Raw genomic sequence first — 21,031 nt, 5'->3', positions numbered from 1 at the left:
ACGGAATATTATCTATTATTAATTCAATCGACGGGGGCCGATACTCTTAATTACCGATCCGCCGTGACTTTCGTCGATTTCGATTCTCCAAGAAGATCGACGAGTTCCAGGAATACGTTCGCCGAGATTTAGGTTCCCTATGGTGGGTTGGGTCGCACAAAAAGAGCCTTCTCTTGGAATTTACTCGGCTAATGATGCCGTCGTTATTTTTATGTTCCAACGATCAGTTTCGTGCTTTTCCAGACGAGTTCTGATTGGCTGCCTACTTACGCTCGACGGCGTATTTGGAAGTCGATACACGATTTATTGACGGGAATTTTCGATCGAGAAACACAGTTTTTAGAAATATTATTAAAGGATTAAGTAGGTAGATAAGTAGATAAATTATTATATGTGTGATGTCTCACATATCAAAAATACTCTGATATACAAAAACAATCTGATGTATCAAAAATAATTATGAACTATGTGATTGTGGACTTTAAATTAGTTTCCGTTTAGAACAATTATTTTATAATTACAAATTATTCCTTCACGCTTATGTGGTTATTTGATTGTTTTCACATATTATATATTTATATCATATGACAATTTCACATATCAAAAATAATTATAAGTCGCACATGTTAATTAAAAAATAATTATATGTATATAAAAAATATCACATATGTGATACCTCAATATGTGATGTCTCACATATAAAAAATAACCTGGTATATCAAAAATAACTATAAACCTTACAAGTCAATCAAAAAATCATTGTATACTTCACATATTAAAAATAAACATAAATCTCACATATCAATTAAAAAATAACATCATATTAATATCACATGTGTGATACTTCAAAAATATCACATATGTGATACCTCAGTAAGTGATATCTCACATATCAAAAATATCACATATGTGATACCTCAGTAAGTGATATCTTACATATTAGAAATATCACATATGTGATACCTCAGTAAGTGATATCTCACATATCAAAAATTTCACACATGTGATACCTCAGTAAGTGATATCTCACATATCAAAAATTTCACATATGTGATACCTCAGTAAGTGATATCTCACATATCAAAAATTTCACACATGTGATACCTCAGTAAGTGATATCTCACATATCAAAAATTTCACATATGTGATACCTCAGTAAGTGATATCTCACATATCAAAAATTTCACATATGTGATACCTCAGTAAGTGATATCTCACATATCAAAAATTTCACATGTGTGATACCTCAGTATGTAATGTCTCACATGTCAAAAACAACGTGACATATAAAAACTAATTATAAATAAAAAATATCCAAAATAATTGCAAATCTCACATATCAAATGATCCTACATCATAAAGTTACCACCATCAACCCCTAACACCAACACGAATTCCTGCTTCATCCACATAGAACCTGACAGATAATCGCGCATCAAAGCACTTCCTCCACAGCTATAAAAACCTCCATCGCCTTAGAAAGTCCCTAAACAAAGATCCACCGTTTTAAAATCAACCCCGCAGAACAAAGCTTTATCCACGGAATCGAAGAAGCTGCAGGCAACGATTGTACCTCGTTCAATGGAAACACGCCACGTAACAAACTGCCGGTGATTGTTTGCCGATCGTAAATCACAAGTTGAATTCTGCATTCTCGATTTTTTCCCACGTAGAGACTTTAATCCTTCGCGTTAATCATGAGAAATCGCGGTGCGTGCAGCCTATATACCTGTTACTCCGGCATCCACGGTCAATGACGAGAGTCACACTTGTGCGTATACACCGTGGTCCCGTGCTTATGGTTTTTAATACCGAGATGACAAATACGGTGTATTTAGCGATATTTATGCGAGCGGATCACGTCAGCTTCCGCTGACTCGACTATCCGGATTATCTTGTCCTAATGAAATATTACTGCGGTCATTTATCGCTACGTAACCTGCCGTAAGTGTCCCGTCGCGGGTGATATTAAGTTACTCGCAGCCATGGGACACCATGGAAATGCGGGATCGAGGGTTTTGGGAATTTGGAAGTGGATTACCGTCCGCGTTTTGAAAAGTGTGATGTATGAGGGAGATGGGATCTTGACTCGGGGTGGATTTTGGTTGTGAAGTGAAATGGGGGAAGATTTATTTTAATTTTATTGTTTGATTAATTACGAAAGTTTTAGAAGTTTGGGGATTTGGGGATTTGGGGATTTGGGGATTTGGGGATTTGGGGATTTTGGGATTTGGGTATTTGGGAATTTGGGAATTTGGGGATTTGGGAATTTGGGGATTTGGGGGTTTGGGAATTTGGGGATTTGGGGGTTTGGGGATTTGGAGATTTAAGGTTTTAGGAGTTTGGGGATGTCGGAACGTAGGGACTTGCGGATTTGAGAATTCAGAAATTTAGAAATGTGGGAAATTAGGAATGTGGGAATTTGGGAATTTGAAAATTTGAAAATTTGACAATTTGAGAATTTGAGTTGGTGGAAATATGGTAATTTGGGAAATTTAGGAATTTTAGTATTGAGAATTTGAGAATTTAAAAATTAGCAGTTATAAGAATTTCTGCATACTTCTTTGTCGCAGGTTCGAGTCCGCTGGACTTGGTTTTTTCCACGTTATGTTTTTCCTTTTTTTTTCTTTTGTAATAATTTAAATAATTTTTTGTGTAATAATTTAATTTTGTAATAATACAACAGACTCTTTATCTTTGACCGATTCAATCGCAGCGTCTTTCTTCTCCTTTCGTTATTTCCTGTTCGAATCCTACCGTCAATTAAACCAGTAAACGTAGTCGAAATTATATCGTGTTTGGTCTCATTTTAATCAGAAAAATGTCAAGAATTAATTGGTGCAAATTTGATAACGAAAAAGTCAAAAATAAAATAGTTTTATATTTGCATTGGTATAGTTTCACGGATATATTGAAATAGTGGATCAGGTTACATTTCTCGGCGCGCGAGCTTCACGGTGTCGCGGGGAGTCTTCCCCCCACTGGTCATTTTTTCGCGTGTATCGCGAAAAGCACCGCGACCGCTAGGTGGCCAGCCGCGAATCGTTTTTCTCGTAATTATAATGGGCTCCCGCGACTATAATAAAGCACAGCGAGAAAGAAACGACGGCATGCTTCCGATTCACATGTATGGTCCTTAGCTATACGTTGAAAGCGGAAACATGCTCACATTTTTATGTTAGGGAATAGCAAGTTGGTTTCATACCCGCGCCCCTAAGTGTCCCATTTTGGGAACCTCTATTGATGATCCCATTTTTGAGAAGCAGTTCACTGCTGACCACCGATGACACACGCCATGTCCCTCGCCCTGATAGGTGCTCACCATGATGACATCCCGATGGAAGCTTCCGTCCCAGACCCAATAGGTGCCCCAACCCCTGAATGCCCCACACACTACACTGAATGTCCCAGACCCTGGATTGCTCTGACCCCTGAACACGCTCTATATCCCAAAAATACCACACATCACTAGGTGTCCAAGAGCTAGTGGAGTGCCCCATACCCCCAAATGCTACACACCACTAGAGGTATCCAAGATCTAGTGGAGTGCCCCATGCCCCCAAAACACCATACACTAATTGCCCAAAATCCAGTGGAGTTTCCCAGGACTTCTAAATGCCCCACATCCCTAAATGCTCCACACCACAAATTGACAAATATTATTACGTGTATTAAATACCATTAATTGCAAATGTCTTGTATCCTGTGAATGTAGAAATTACTTTTGACAATTATTTAAAAACACTTTTTAAATAACTCAAATGTTTGACAATTATTTAAAAACACTTTGAATCTATATTAATATTATTATAAAAGAAAAAAAAATGAAAAACATAACGTGGAAAAAAATGTCCAAATTCATGATTTATGTATATGGGAATTTCAGGCTGGGAAAATTAGAAGTTTAGGGAAATTCTAGTGAAATTCTATGAAGTAGTAAAATTTGAAAATTTGGAAAATAATATAACGTCTGTAATATTAGAATTTGGAAATATTCTCATTCCCATAATTAATTTCCCCAAAACTGTGTGCTCCTACTCCAATTTAATAAGAAACCCTTACATCACCCTATTTTACTCCACAAACCCTATCCCTAAATCCTTAACTCTAACCCCAGTATATTAAAATTAGAACAACCCATACACTTTATTCTCCAACAATAATTCAACTCAATTTTCTCCAGCACCTAAAATTTGCACCCACCAAATTTGTAACCACCCCATCTCAAGAAACCAATTTGTCGAAGTCTTAACACAGATCTCCAGCGCAATCCAATCATCCCCTCAGCATACAAGGTGCCAAGTGATCCGACAAGCGTTGAAACCCAATCGTTCTTGCGTCCTTTCCCGAAGAGGCAGAAATCGAAACCTTTCTCGCGTCTGTTGAAATTTGTTCGTCCCGCGCGTGGGCGCGTACCAAGGTTCGTTTGCTCTCGACTTTTTCGCCGTTTCTTTTTCTCTTCTTCTCGGTCGCATCAGAGGAGCCTGGCACAAGGTTGCGACGTCCCTTCTGCGGGCCGAGCATAAGTTATACGCGTATTATGCGGCTGCCGTGCAGCCGGCAGCATCACGAAACGGTAACACGAGAAACCGGACCCCTCTTCTTCTTCTTCTTCTTCTTCTTCGTCCACGCTCGCGTGCACGCTTGTGGGTGTAGGAAGTTGCGCTGCTACCTCGAAGACGGCTCGTTTCGTCGATTTCCACCGCGATAAAATCCGCTACCGCGCCACTGTTCCATGCGAACACGCCTAATCCTCGTAAAAATGTCCGCGATCGGACAAACGAAACCTCTACCCCCGTGGAGAGACGTCCATGGGACTCCCATTACACGGTGCCTCCCTAATTTGGAGCTTTCGGACCCGTTTCCGGTCCGCCATTGTTCCGCGGATGTCTGATAAGCGTGACATGTTGAGGGAACAAAAGGGTTGTCATGGGGTTGCTATCTATGGGAGGTGTTTGACGGTGTTTGTGTACACTGAAGGGTACGTTCGTTTTATGAATCGTCGTAATTAGCTTGCAAGAATTTTTTGATAATTCATAATTTGCAGGACCGTAGAAATTTTTGGAAATTTCGGAATTGAATTGTTGTAATTTAAATGCGAAAATTTGATGAATATTTAGATTTAAATTGTTATCCCTAGGTTTTGGAGCAATATTTGTATATCTAACTATTTTTGTGCTCAGATGTTACTAGATATAAAAAATTGATGAGTATGGTATTCCTAGATATATTTCTGGATCGCAGTATCTCTAAATCTTAATATTTCCAGGTTAGTTAAATATCTCTAGATTGCAATTTACCTCGACTTAAATATCCTTATATCTAAATATACCACAAATTAAATATCCCTAGATCTCAATACATTCCGAACTAAATATCCCTATTTCTCAGTACATTTCAATTGAAATATCCCTAGATCTCAATATACCTCGAATTAAATATCCCTAGATCTTAGTACACCTCAATTCAAATATTCCTAAATCTCAGTATACCCCTACTGAAATATCCCTAGATATCAATACATCCTAATTTAAATGTCCCTAAATCTCAATACACCCTGAATTAAATATCTCTAGATCGCAGTACTTCTCAATTTAAATATCCCTAGATCTCAATACACCCCAATTTAAATATCCCTAGATGTCGATATACCCCGAATTAAATATCCCTGGATATTACTTCACCCCGATTTAAATATCCCTAGATCTCAGTATACCCCGAATTAAATATTCGTAGATATTACTTCACCCCAATTTAAATATCCCTAGATCTCAGTATACCTCTACTGAAATATCCCTAGATATTACTTCACCCCAATTTAAATATCCCTAGATCTCAATACACCCCAATTTAAATATCCCTAGATCTCAGTACATCCCGAATATCCCTAAATATCCCTAGATATCAAACCATCCTAATATAAATATCCGTTGATTTCAATATACCCGACTAAAATACGTCCTAGATATCAATACACCCCAATTTAAATATCCCTAGATTTCAATTCATTCCAACTGGAATATCCCTAGATCACAATCCTATAACAATTACAATCCAACTAAAATTAAGTATTAAGCTAACAGTCTACTCTGAAAAGAATCTCAAAGCAATTGAATGTCTTATGAATTTCATAATCACACGACGAGAAAGTTCATCAACATACAAACGATCGATAAAGTACGCCTAAGTGATATTTAAATAACCAATTCGATATCATTAACCGAACGTTTTTTGCTTCCGATAATATCCGATCATTCATTGAACCGTTTAATCGAGAGGACACGCACGTGTCCCCGTGTAAGTGTGTTCATAGTCAGGTTACAAAACTATAGAAGATAAATGGACCCCTTGTCAAGACGGTGTTTTATTGGACGGCCGCCTCTCTATCAAACTAATGGTCTTTTCATTAAACATTCCCAAGCTTTATCTTGGACCTATTAATTTACATTCTATCGTGAGATCCTTCACAGCCACTGGCCGCGTGCCTAACAGTTAATCACCAGTTATTGGAATCGCATTTGCCTTTGGAAATCGAAGGTTTTCGTCGATTTAATTTATCGTTATTCGATGTAGGTTTCGCGGTTTGACCGAGAAAGGAAGTATTCGGATTCTTTTTGACTTAGGTCATTTTCGGTTCACTGATCGCTGGTTTCAATGGGTAAACATTGGGCAATGTAAATGGCATTTGGTAGGAATGTTTTAACGATGTTGGTTATCGATTCTTTGTAAATCAATAGAACATTGACAGCTATTAATTGCTGCAATGTAATTATAATATTCATAGTAGTACTTTTATTTTTGTAGTAATTGCTTGAAATTATGCGAAGAATTCGTGTCACTACACATTTTTGCTAAAGGTTATGTCCAATAAAAGGAGACTTTGCCAAAAACAATGTAAAGGTAATTTTAGAATATCAAGATCTAGAACATTTGGAATTATGAATATTTAGATATCTAAGAATTTAGGTATTCTTAAATATAGAAATTTGTAAGTTGGGAAGATGAAAAATTAGAGAATTGAAGAATTGAAGAATTGAAGATTTGAAGAATGGAAGACTTGTAGATTTGAAGAATGGAAGAATTGCAAGAATGAAGAATTGAGGAATTGAGGAATTGAAGAATTGAAGAATTGGAGAATTGAAGAATTGAAGAATTGAAGAATTGGAGAATTGAAGAATGGAAGAATTGAAGATTGGAGAATTGAGGAATTGAGGAATTGAGGAATTGAGGAATTGAGGAATTGAGGAACTGAGGAATTGAGGAACTGAGGAATTGGGAAATTGGAGAATTGGAGAATTGAAGAATTGGAGAATTGAAGACTTGTAGATTTGAAGAATGGAAGAATTGCAAGATTGCAGAATTGAAGAATTGAAGAATTGGAGAATTGGAGAATTGGAGAATTGGAGAATTGGAGAAATGAAAAATTGAAAAATTGAAAAATCGAAAAATTGAAAAGTTGAAAAATTGAAAAATTGAAAAATTGAAAAATCGAAAAATTGAAAAGTTGAAAAATTGAAAAATTGAAAAATTGAAAAATCGAAAAATTGAAAAGTTGAAAAATTGAAAAATTGAAAAATTGAAAAATCGAAAAATTGACAAATTAAAATCTCCCAAAATCACAAACCAAAAAATTGAAGACCTGAAGCTTCAAGAATCCAAATATTCTAAAATTCAATAACTGAAACGTTAAGAAATACGAAAAATCCAAAACTAAAAATGTCATCAATTTCCTAAAACATCCCATTACACGGTATTCAGAAAATTTCACCTATCCTAAGTCCTCCGTATCCTCAGTTCCATATGCATCCACAACATCGAAACACATCCGAGTAAAAAAAATACTAGAACGAATTGCGAGCAAGTACACGGTACCCAGTCCGCGATCGTAGATCTCGCAAAGAGCGCATGCATCGTTGTTGATCGTCGAGGGGGCATAGAAACTCGCATCCATTATCGCGTGTACGCCGGTAAAAGGTTCGTAGTCTCGTTTTGGAGCGCGTTCGTGCGGTTTGGAGCGCGGCAGGGCCAGAAGCAGCGGTGAACGGTGGGTCGCAATAAATAGCGGGCTGGTCCCGGTGACAGGACAATCCTTACCTACTACGACCACGTGGCCGAAGACCTGATCGTTCGCCACGTGGGAACAGTTCCAACGGTGATGTCTGAACTGATGCCGGCACTCGCGAAGACCCAGCTCCGCACCCTCGCCCACAGCTGGCATCGCGTGCGGCGCTTTTCTGCACTGCTCCCGTTGACTCTTCGCCAGACCGGGAATACGACCGCAAACGGCCGCGCCGACCACCACAGCACCGACCACCCTGTAATCATATTCGTCAATATACTGTAATTGCAGAATAAGATATTTGTGAAATTCGAGTGGTTTATTTTTGGGGTAGAGATAATGTCAATAATCATGTTACTGTAATCATGTTACACGTGTATTGGAATTGTGAACTGTGAAGTATTGAGATAATTATAGGTGGTCGTGGTGTTTCCAATATGGTGACTTTATAGGGGGAAAATAGAGAAGTTTATAAATTTTATTTGGATTGATTGCTATGTGGATAGGGTTGATGGGTTTGGAATTAAGTAAAGGATCAAGTTACCATATTAACACATCACAAAATTCCATAAATTATCAAGTTATCAATTTATTAAATTAATGAATTACCAAATTACTAAATTATTAAGGTACTAAGGTAGCAAATCATCAAATTATCAAGTTACCAATTTGCCAAATTACTGAATTACCAAGTTACTAAATTACTAAGATACTAAGGTAGCAAGTCATCAAGTTATCAATTTATCAATTTACCAAATTACTAAGGTACTAAGGTACCAAAACATCAAGTTACCAAGTTATCAAGTTATCAAGTTACCAATTTACTAAATTACCAAATTAATATATTACTGAGATATCAAATTACCAATTTATCAATTTACCAAGTTATGAAATTATCAAATTACCAAATTACCAAGTTACTAAGTTACCAAACTATCAAGTTACCAATTTAATAAATTACCAAGTTATCATATTACTGAGGTATCAAGTTACCAAGTTATCTAGTAACAAATTATCAATTTACCAAGATATCAAATTTCCAAATCACAAAGTTATTGAATTACCAAGTTATCAAGTTACCAAGTCATTAAATGATCAAATTATCAATTTACCAAGTTACCAAAGTACCATCTCACAAAATACCCAAGTTATCAAATTAAAAAATTTTCAATTTCTCAATTTCCAATCCTAAATTTCCCAAATATTGAATCTACCAAATTCCCAAATTCTCTAATTTCAAAATCTCCATTATACCTAGATAATTCCTAGTCCTCTAAAAAGACACTAAAGAACATTAAATTTATCTAAAAGTTTGTAGTACTATGACTTCACAATATGCTTAAGTTAATAAATTAGTATTCATACTCCTCCATGAGAAAATTAACCATCGTTCAAAAATAACATTAAAAAAACCTCTGAGAGATTAAAAATAAATGACCTCGAGCAAAGTAATATATAATTCCATAATTTTCCCATATTTTACACCTGTCTCGCCATAATTAGCCCATGGAAGCGTTATTAATGTCTCTCCTTTAAAAGAATCTTACTATGTAGAAAATCGTAAATCAAAATTAATATCCGCAGCATAAACCGAACTACCTTTACAGATTTAATGCTCTGCCCAATTACGAATATATCAGAAACATTTTTTCTAATTAAATATTCCTCGTACATATATCCTCGAATCAATTTCCTGATATTCTTAAATCAATTTCCAAGAAATTAATTTCTCTAGGATTTATTTCTTCCAAAATATCAACCGTTTAATTAATGTATCAACTACCTCTTCTTGAAATTCTACGCGCATAAATCTCTTGGTACATGATGAATGTTAGGAATAAAATTCATAATTTCTAGCATCCATCATAACAAACACCATAAATTTCCTGGAGAATGTACACTCGGGAACCTTTCGCCGTGTATAACTCTATCGAAACAATCTCAGAATATAATTCGGAAAGTCATCACCTACTCAGGTTTCTTGAGTACACAAGTTTCTTTATTTTCATTTCGTTTCGCTCAGAATTAATCTGACATCCGACATCATGAATATTTCGATTTTCATGCTACTATCTGTAACTGCAAAATTTCAGAAAATTACGTACCGATGTCAACCCACGAGTTGGCGCGTGAGGCGGATCCAGGTGTTCAGAGCAGCGGCTCCGATTGGTCGGAATAGAAAAATGGACGCCACACGTATTTTCGGCGGTATTGGCTCGAGCGGTCGCACAATTAGGCCAAAAACAATGACAGGCAAACGTCTCGAGAGTGAGATAGTGCTACTCGCGTTCAGCAGTTGTTATTGTCATTATTATTCTTATTCGCCGAAATGTAACTGGAAGTGTTCACGGCGGGCTTCTTTTACTTTGGGTCGACGTCAACTCGTGTTTGTATCTGTACTTTCAAGTGGATTTATAATTCTTGTGTTTAATATTAATTTCGTTTCAATTTATATAAATCGAAGTTTAATCGAGTAAAGTGAACGGGAAATCGAAATGTAATTCGAAGTGTTCACAGTGGTCTTTAGGTCGCCGACTGTTGACATCTGTAATTATTTGGAATATCGTGCAGAATCGTTTAATATCGAGATCGGTAGTGGATCCATCGACGAATTAAATCTCGATAAATTCGAACGTGTGAAAGTATGGACGAGCTTGTCGACGAGGCCGGAGCCGAGCGAGACTCGGTCATTAGCATTTTAAGTTCCCTGTTGTCGTTGTTGTCGTATTACTTCGATTCCGGTGGTACATACGTTATGCATCGTGCATGCGACGCCATGCCAAGAAATTAACGACGCCTCCATCTTTTTATACCGTGTGTTCGACCAGCATTTTCTCCTTCGCAGATGCTTCTTCGCAACCGGTTCGCAAAAACTCGACGATTATTCGCTGATGACGGGTCGAATTTTCTAGTTACTGGATTTTCTAATTTACATGTTAAACCATCCTTCGACTTGTATATTTATTAATTTTTGAATTTGGGAATTTTTAATTTTGGAAACTTTCACGTTTGTGGGTTTCTTATTCTCAAATTTTGTATTTTCTAATTTTTTTGATGGATTTTTAAATTTCTAAAATTGCTAGTTAGAAGTATTCCTATTTGCAAGTTATCAGATTGAAGAGTTCTCCAGTTGGTTATTTCCAGATTTCCACATTATCCAGTTTTCCCTAAATTTCCAAATTTCTGTATTTTCACATGCTTGAATTAAATTCTTGAATTTCTTTCTTTCCAAATTTCTACATTCTCAAATCTTCAAATACCATTCTTGAATACTTCTAATCCCCCATTCCCAAGTCTTCAAATTCTACTATTTCCAAATTCTCAAATTCCCCTATTTTCAAATCCCCTCTGCACCTATCAAAAATTCCCAACACTATAAATCCCAACAACCCCATACAAAAATCCACTTTTTCCAACAAACGAATAAGCTTGAAAAACAACTAGAAACCTGTCTCACAACCCTCCGCTTTCTACCGATAAATCCCAACTTTTCATCAACGTGCGTTTGCATAAGTACAAAATTAATAACACCCGATCAAGAGAAAGACATCGAGCCAAAAACCGATTAACTCGGTTTATTCGATTTATTTCCTACGAAAGCTTGACGTAGCTGACAATCACAGTTTCCAAGTCGGTCCTCTTACGAGGAAACCGACTCTAATCTAATTTAACCGTCCATCGAACCGAAATGTTTCACCGTGTATTATATAATCCGGGCGCACGTTTCGTATTAAAAGTTTTATGCCCATCCGTCATCCGGATGGACCCTCGTTTCGACATCTTCACGAGACAACCTGCGAGACACGATCACGGCATACTAAAAGCGATTACCTGCCGACAACCTGAAACGTGATACTCTCAACCTCCTACTGGTCCATTGCGTAATTTACATCCCATAAGTCAACCTTTTCATGGCGGTGAACAGGCTTTTCGGAAACCGTGGACGCACGCCGCGGTATACCCGAATACCTCCCCTGGATTTTCTTTGATGGGTAACGAACATTTCGAATTTATAGAGATTTAGGGCTTTATGTTAAACCTGGGATAGTTTTGGGATACGGAGAAATGTTTTAGAGGAAAGTTATAGGCGGAGATTGAGGTTGCTCATCATATGAGGTAGCTTCATTCTATGTGAATCTGGTAGGATGTGAAGTTTTTTGAATAATTAAGGAATTTTATATTTTTAACGCAATATGCACTTTGTTATTTTGCATGTAGATGTGCACGTGTGTATCTAAGTTTTCTATGTAGGCGTAGAAGTCACTTATGGCGGAATTATTTGTTCTCGGATGTAAAATCAAATATCATTGCATGTTGAGGTGATTGAAGAGGATCACCCTTTGTAACATATTCGACTCGCAAAGTTAAATATTTTAGCATGTTATTTGCAGTAAAATGATGTGTACTTTGCCACATATGATTTATCACTTATGACTTATCACTTATGGTGTATCAATGACGTATCACTTATGGCGGAAATATTTGTTTCCCATTGTTAGATCAAATGTTAGTGGATGTGGAGTGAGCTGATCTAAATGGATCACTCTTTGTAATATAATCAAATTTCAAACTTAACTATTTGAGAATGTTAGGATGTGTATTTTACTACATCATTTCTTGTAAAATATTACATATGTATTTGTAAAACAATAGGTTGTAAATTTTGTTAAAGTTCATAGCCCACATTTTTTAGACACTGTCCATATTCATTTCTGAATTTAGATGTTATTTTTTATATTTTATGAAGTTTTGGTATCTGCACACACATATGGACATATATATTAAGTACATGATATGTACATATTATTATTTGACACACATATGCATTGATGTGTGATATATACATGTATGAACATAGATATGTGAACCCATATGCATGTATTCTTAAATACGTGCATGATTAAATATTTTAATACACTATGTAACATACACACATGTGTAATATATAAACATATTAAGCTAAATATATGAACCCATATGTGTACATATATTCTTAAGTATGTGTGTATATGTTTAAATATTTTAATACACTACTTGACATATACACATTGATGTGTGATATGTAAATATATGAACACATGTAATACATGTATTTTTAAATATGTGCGTATATGTCTAAATATTTTAATACACTACTTGATATACAAACATTGATGTGTGATATACAAAACATATGAACCCACATATGTATATTAACTCTTAAATACATGTGTGCATGTTTAAATATTTTAATATACTGTTTGATATTAATGTGTGGTATACATATATTAAATAAATATATTAAACTAGATATATGAACCCACATATGTGCATGTATTCTTAAATACGTATGTGTTCAAATATTGTAATACACTGTTTAAACATATATGACGTGTAAGCATAAAAAATTCATAACCCATGTGAAATAAAACCGAAATTTAAAAATATGAAAAGATTCCAATAAATGTACAATTTAACAATAAATAGGGTTTAACGTAAGGTTTAATATAATTTTGAACGTAGTAGTTATATTTTACAAGTTTTCCATATGTATACACCTTGTTCCAATACAAAGTACACTGCTCAAAAGAAATATGGCATAGAAAAATTTTAGGAAAAAATTGGCCAAATTCGACTGATGATAACTCCGTGAAAAATCATCGCAAAGTTATGCTCTTTTTTTTAAATTAAAGCTTGAGATCTCTACTTTAAGACCCTGTAGTTTGATTTTAGATTTGATGCATCCCTACCACAATAACACCGTAAATGTGAGGTCATGTTTGCAATATTGAAAATTACAAAGTTTGACGAAATGCATGGACTTGCCCCATTTTTTTGGGGCGATACTGTTCATAGCAGCATAAAGTACAAACCTTTATCTTTAATTTTCAGTATGTGAAAAACCGCTACCATTTTTTTCTGCAAAGATACAGAACTTTAATGAAACCCTTGCATTTATGGCATATACCGCCGGCATTACCCGATATGCACCTCGGAGAGGTTGCTGGACAGATTTTGCACATCATATGGCTCTGACAAGAGCCTTTTTTTGTGTGTATTTGTGTGTGAGCACCTGTGTGTCTGTATGTTTGAATTCTAATAACGCGTGTTTCCACCGCGTTGTTGAATTATCCCTTGCAGTCGATTACTCATGTTAATGTAAGCCCTAATTTCTTCCTGTGGAATGTCATTCCGAATTTCAGTTAAGACTTGCGATAGGTCTTACAGATTAGTAGGTTGTCTTGTTAAATTTCTATAGGGTTCAAATTTGGACTTACTGCAGAATATGGAAGCAATCAAATAGAATTGGGACTGCAAAATTCGAGAATGATTCTCAACGAGGCTTCTCGACGATAATTCATACACACACACAGATACTCACACACAAATACACACAGAAAAGGCTCCTGTCAGAGCCATATGATGTGCAAAATCTGTCCAGCAACCTCTCCGAGGTGCATATCGGGTAATGCCGGCGATATATGCCATAAATGCAAGGGTTTCTTTAAAGTTCTGTATCTTCGCGGGAAAAAATGGTAGCGGTTTTTCACATACTGGAAATTAAAGAAGAAAGTTTGGACTTTATGCTGCTGTAAACAGTATCACCAAAAAAAAATGTGGCAAGACCGTGCATTTCGTCAAACTTTGTAATTTTCAATATTGCAAATATGACCTCACATTTACGGTGTTATTGTGGTAGAGATGAATCAAATCTAAAATCAAACTACATGGTCTTAAACTAGAGATCTCAAGCTTTAATTTAAAAAAAAGAGCATAACTTTGCGATGATTTTTCACGGAGTTATCATCAGTCAAATTTGGCAAATTTTTGCCTAAAATTTTTCTATGCCATATTTCTTTTGAGCAGTGTAGAATGCTCCCAGGTTGCGTGAAGTAATTGCATTAGAGAAGACTGTAATTACTCTGATCGCAAGCAAGACAAATGAATAATTAGTATCAGCATGACTCGTTCGTTGAAGACGTGCCCTAAGGGCGCCGTAACATTAAGCGTTACTAATTAGAGATAATGAATGACATAATGAACGTGCAATAAACCATGAACGTATAACTTTTCACGCTCTTGTACTCTCGTAAACTTTATTCAAACATCCTTCGTCTTATCTTCTTTTTCTTCCTCGTTTGTAATTGATATATGTACGTTTACTGCGATATTAATGAACTACGTAAATGCAACAGAATTTAGCACTAACGTTATGAATTATTTTCTTCTGTTTGGATATGTGTTTGTAGTGTGTACATGCGTTCATTTGTATTTTTCTAGTGTAGGTAAATATCACAAACATTTTTTAATATTTGTTGATTTCCTCTTTTTTTAATTTTCCTTTTTTTAGTATAAATTACAACTACAATTTTGTGTTTCTGAAAACCGTGAAAAGATACTACTTTTAGGGGTTGATAAGGAGTTTTATTTAGTTCTAAGTAGTATGGTAGGATTTTAGATTTGAGATTTGATACTTGGTGATAAATTTGGTGAATCAAATTTATATTTCTCCTACTGAAAGATAGACAGCCATATACATTGTTAAAACAACTATTTATTATTCTATAATAACTAGAATATAAGTATTCCACTGCTTGAGCAATTTATTGAATATTAAATTCACTCAATGAATTATTATATTCTACAATATAACTAATTCTATTATATCTATATAATAAATAAATATATAGAATATAAATATTAACCTTCTTCAGCAAATCGTGATATTTATAAATTAAATCTAATATACAACCTTCCTTTTCATTTTATGGTAATTAAGGATTAACTGTACCTCACATACCAGGAAGCATAAACAGAACATTTGCAAGGTCTAATAAAACAGAACGAAGAGAAGAAAAATGTTCTTTTCCAGGCTTCAAGGAAGATACGCGAATGAAGATCGTTGACGTGCAATGTCTTCACCTAAACGAAACCTCGCGATTATGTCTTCTCGCGAACGAAAAGCATGGAACACGGAGGGCGTCAACATCTTCCTCGTTTACGAGAGAGGACGTGTGCCTCCGGGCAGATTTCTCTTCAGCTTGTTATCGCGCCACACTCGAATGCTATATGTGTCAATTTCTGACTATACTTCAGTCACCTTGTACATGGGGGAGAAAATTAGATTTTATTGCTGGGGAAAATTGGGGGAAAGTTTGTTGGAAGGTGATAATGAGGATCAAGGAAATTATTATTGAAATTATAAAGTTATGGGTAGATAATTGGGAAGAGATTTTGGGTATTTGGGAATTTAGGGATTTGGGGGATTTGGGATTTGGAGAGTTTGGGGAATTGGGGATTTGGGGAATTTGGGATTTGAGGAATTTGGGATTTGGGGAATTTGGGATTTGGGGAATTTGGGATTTGGGGAATTTGGGATTTGGGGAATTTGGGATTTGGGGAATTTGGGATTTGGGGAATTTGGGATTTGGGGAATTTGGGATTTGGGGAATTTGGGGTTTGGGGAATTTGGGGTTTGGGGAATTTGGGATTTGGGGAATTTGGGATGTGGGGAATTTGGGATTTGGGGAATTTGGGATTTGGGGAATTTGGGATTTGGGGAATTTGGGATTTGGGGAATTTGGGATTTGGGGAATTTGGGATTTGGGGAATTTGGGATTTGGGGAATTTGGGATTTGGGATATTGCGAATTTGGGGATTTGGGGATTTGGGGATTTGGGAAATTTGGAATTTGGGAAATTGGGGATTTATGAAATTGGGGATTTATGAAATTGGGGATCTGGGATATTGGGGATTTGGAGAATTGAGAAATTGGGGAATTGTGTATTTCGGGAATTGGGAAATTGGAAATTCAGAGAATTGAGAATTTAGGGAATTGGAAATTGGGGAAATTGGGATTTTAAGAATGTCAGAATTGAGGAATTTTACAATTTAATAATTCCAAATTTTATGATTTCAAGTATTTAAAACTTTGGCAATTTTGAATATTTAGACTTGATAAATTAGAAAGTTTGAGAATTACAAAAGTTAAAATTTGAAGATTTGTAAATTAAAAAAATCTGATAATTTAAATCCCCAAAATATCCAAATTTAATAATCTACCACCTAAATTTAACAAAATATAGAAATCTTCATATTTACATATATGTGATATATCAAAATTAAGATTGAATGATAAATATCCCCTCCCATATGAGTTCTTAAGTAAAGAAAGCCTACGTTACATCCAAGTGTATGTCTTTCCGCGCGTGGTGAGTTTCGGCCACCAAGTGGCGCGATGCATTCCAATGCAAATAACTCTCGCCTCGGGGACGCAGCATAATCGTCGCAATTTCATGCTTCTCAGAAATGCAACCTGTCCGTCCTTTAACCCTTTCCTTCTTTCTTTCAAAACTATCCACACTTTTCTTAAAATCTCAAACTATTTTATCTTCTATCTAATTACTTCTTATAATTCCATCTTCCCTCTTTATAAAATCCTTACAAATTTAGGAGACACTAGAAGACACTAACTGAAGATTTCAGAAGACACTAACAGTTTTGGGAATTAATTACATTAAACTACTACTGTTTATAATTATTGTTATTTTAATTTTGAAATTGTGCATTTTTTTTTTAAACATTTCTTTGTATTGTCAATATTTTTTGAATGAGTTTGTTATGTTATTTTAAATGAGTATATATAGCACTCTAAGCAACCCCTCATTTCAGGAACCTACACTAGCTGTGAAACACCCTGTATGCTAAACTTAAATAATGTCACTCAATACTTTAATAATTGAACTTGAAGTTTAACATAAATATATATTAAACTATAGATATGACAAGATAATTAATCATTATTAATATGGAAGATTTTGGACGAATAATTTCAGATGAGTAAGGTTTTTAATGGCTTGTACACAATTTCATTTAAAATAACATAACTTGAGTTAAAGAAGACAGTGAATTTTAAAAGTAGAGTTAAAAAGAATTAGTCTTATAAAATATATAACCTAAAACAGAAAAAGTGCTATACAAGAGTTATTGTATAAAATTGATATTTAAAAGCACCACTATAATAAGGGTTGATATGAAGATTGAAGAACCATCATAGGGTTCTATAATAAGGGTTGATGTGTTATTTAAGGAGAAGAATCAACTCCACTAAAAATAAATATGTTCAACATAATAAATCAAAATGGATCATCATAGGGTTCTATAATAAGGGTTGATATGTTATTAAGGGTAAGAATAAACTCCACTAAAAATAAATATGTTCAAAAAAAAATAAATATGTTCAACATAATAAATCAAAATGAACCATCATAGAGTTCTATAATAAGGGTTGATACGTTATTAAGGAAAAGAATAAACTCCACTAAAAATAAATATGTTCAACATAATAAATTAAAATGAACCATCATAGGGTTCTATAATAAGGGTTGATATGTTATTAAGGAAAAGAATAAACTCCGCTAAAAGTAAATATATTCAACATAATAAATACAAATTAATTGTCATAAAAATAGTTTCAAACAAAGATTATATTTTAAGTTAAAATTAAAAGGATGTATCCTTGAAATTATCAAAGACCGAACTAGGATCCCGTCCTCGTTCAAGAGTCCGTAAAAGCAAGATTCCTCGCGAACAGATGCTGTGACACAGATTTCGCATCTGGAGTTCTCTTCTAAAAGAATTTCCGTGGCGGTGTTCCTGTGTTTCAGTATGCCGATCAGGTATCCGTGAACAACGGTCTTGTGTGCACGTTCGCAGAGGCAATACCTACGTAGCCATTAACGCGTAATGTATAACATTACGCCTTGCTCATACGGGGGCTAATGGCGCGTTATTTGCGACAGGCCACTTCAGCAGCTGTAGCCCACCATCTTTAAAGCTGCTGTCACTACGATTTTTAACACTTTCGAATTCGTTCCGATAAATTTCTGTTATTTATAGGTTCGGGGAAGTTAGTGACGATTAGAAACTGAAACTTTCTTGTCAATCGTTGGGTAACAACGAGGAAATTTGTTGCGGGTCAATGAGTACGTGTTTTTAATTCTTTGTAGCTCTTGGTTTTTACGATTTTATGCTCAAATAGGGTATATTTTTATTTACAAATTTATAGATAGACTTACAAAATTTTTTAGTTATAGAGGTGTATGTAGGGTAACAGTTTTTGATGTTTGGATTTTTTGATTTATAAATTTATAGAAAAATATCAATTTTTGAATTTTTGAATTTTTTAAATCTTTAATTCTCCAAGTGTTCCAGTGTTCAATTGTTCAATTCTTCAATTCCTCAATTCCTCAATTCCTCAATTCTTCAAATTCTTCTAGTCCTCAATTCCAGAATTTCTCAATTCCTCAATTCCTCAATTCCTCAATGCCTCAATGCCTCAATTCCTCAATTCCTCAATTCCTCAATTCTTCAATTCTTCAATTCTTCAATTCCTCAATTCTTCAAATTCTTCTATTCCTCAATTCCAGAATTTCTCAATTCCTCAATTCTTCAATTCCTCAATTCCTCAATTCCTCAGTTCCTCAATTCCTCAATTCCTCAATTTCTCAATTGTCAATTCTCAAAATTTTTAATTTCAAGTGTACTAGTTTATTAGTTGTTAATTTAAAAAATTTTCAATTTCAAATGTATTAATTTCCTAACTTTAAAATTAAAAAATTTTCAATTTCAAATTTACTAATTTGCTAAATTTCAAACTTAAAAATTTTAAATTTTAAATTTATTAATTTACAAATTGTCACAGTCACAAATTTGCAATTTCAAATTCACTAATTTACTAATTGTCAAACTTTCACACTTTCAATTTAAAATTGATTTTACTAATTGTCAAACTTACAGACATTCAATATTAAATTTACTAATGAACAAATTACCTAACTTAAAAATTTTCAATTTCAAATCTATTAATTAACCAATTATCAAATTTCCAAAACGTCAATTTCAATTCCTCAAAATTTCACATTTCCAAATCTCCAAAATCAAACTTTGAGTTATTAAAAAATGTTAAGAAGCAGTCTTGTCCACAATTAGGTAACTCATTTAAAAATTAATTATGTAAATTTCCTATATTTTTTTATGATGTAATTACGTAACAATTTTAATCTCCATCTGATCAGTTATACAAATTGCTAATGATAGAATTTCCGAATATATTTCAATAAATATTTCTTATTTTAGACTGGCGAAATTTAAAGCTGGCTAGAAATAGAAAGTCGTGTAGGAATTATTAGATACGTTGACGGAGGTCAAAAATTTGTCTTGCGTATTTTAGACGCATATCTAAATATGGATTAGACTAAACCTGATGCAATAAAGCAGAATGTAAAATATACAATATTTTTATTATATGAAATTATGAATAAAAAATGTGTTGAAATTAAATAACACCAAAGACATATTTAATACAATTAATAAATCTAGGCTCCATTAAAATTAATATTTATTTAAAATAAACTTTCATATATAATATTTTACATCCATATGTAATATATTTATTTTTATTTTATTTTTATTTTATTTAAAAATCTGTAATATTTCAAGACCTCACAAAATACTTAAACATAATCTATTTTATTTGATTCCTTCATTTTAAAAATATTATATATTATTTTTAAAAATTTTATTTCAGAATTCATAATTCACACAAAATTCACAAAAATCAATTTTCATCAACAATTTTCAATTTTCCCTAACAGAAGAATTAATAAAATCCACCAAGAGCTCAGTTAAAAATCGATTACAGTCAATTCTGTTTAACATAAAACGACACCAAAATTATTATCTCGATGAACATTAAATACATCAGAAAAGGTACGTGCTGAAGAATGCTGGAATATCCTTTATTGCACATTGCAATACACAGTTGATTATTTCTTTTTTCCTCGATACAACGTAATTACATTGAGAGTTAAACCACCATTAACTGGCTGCTTTACCCGTGACTCATTGTAATTTGTGATCGTAAAACGAACGATCGAACGATCTTAATATGATTTATATTTAAATGAGCTTTCCCTGTACCGCGAAATTCAA

General features: G+C 34.3%; 1 protein-coding gene across 3 annotated transcripts in view; it reads right to left on the bottom strand.

Moving 5' to 3' along the window:
• LOC100877743 (Wnt oncogene analog 2) overlaps positions 1 to 21,031 on the bottom strand; it is a 133,215-nt gene that overhangs the window by 54,005 nt on the left and 58,179 nt on the right. For all 3 annotated transcript variants that reach the window (XM_076536148.1, XM_012289594.2, XM_076536147.1), the window contains exon 2: positions 8,095 to 8,315. In XM_076536148.1, coding sequence (XP_076392263.1) covers positions 8,095 to 8,315 — 221 coding nt within the window. The remainder of the gene's footprint in view (positions 1 to 8,094; positions 8,316 to 21,031) is intronic.

The sequence above is a fragment of the Megachile rotundata genome, chromosome 10 (assembly GCF_050947335.1).
Source record: "Megachile rotundata isolate GNS110a chromosome 10, iyMegRotu1, whole genome shotgun sequence".
Lineage (NCBI taxonomy): Eukaryota > Metazoa > Arthropoda > Insecta > Hymenoptera > Megachilidae > Megachile > Megachile rotundata.
Note: the sequence above shows the minus strand (reverse complement) of the source record. Positions and strands in the feature narration are given on the sequence as shown.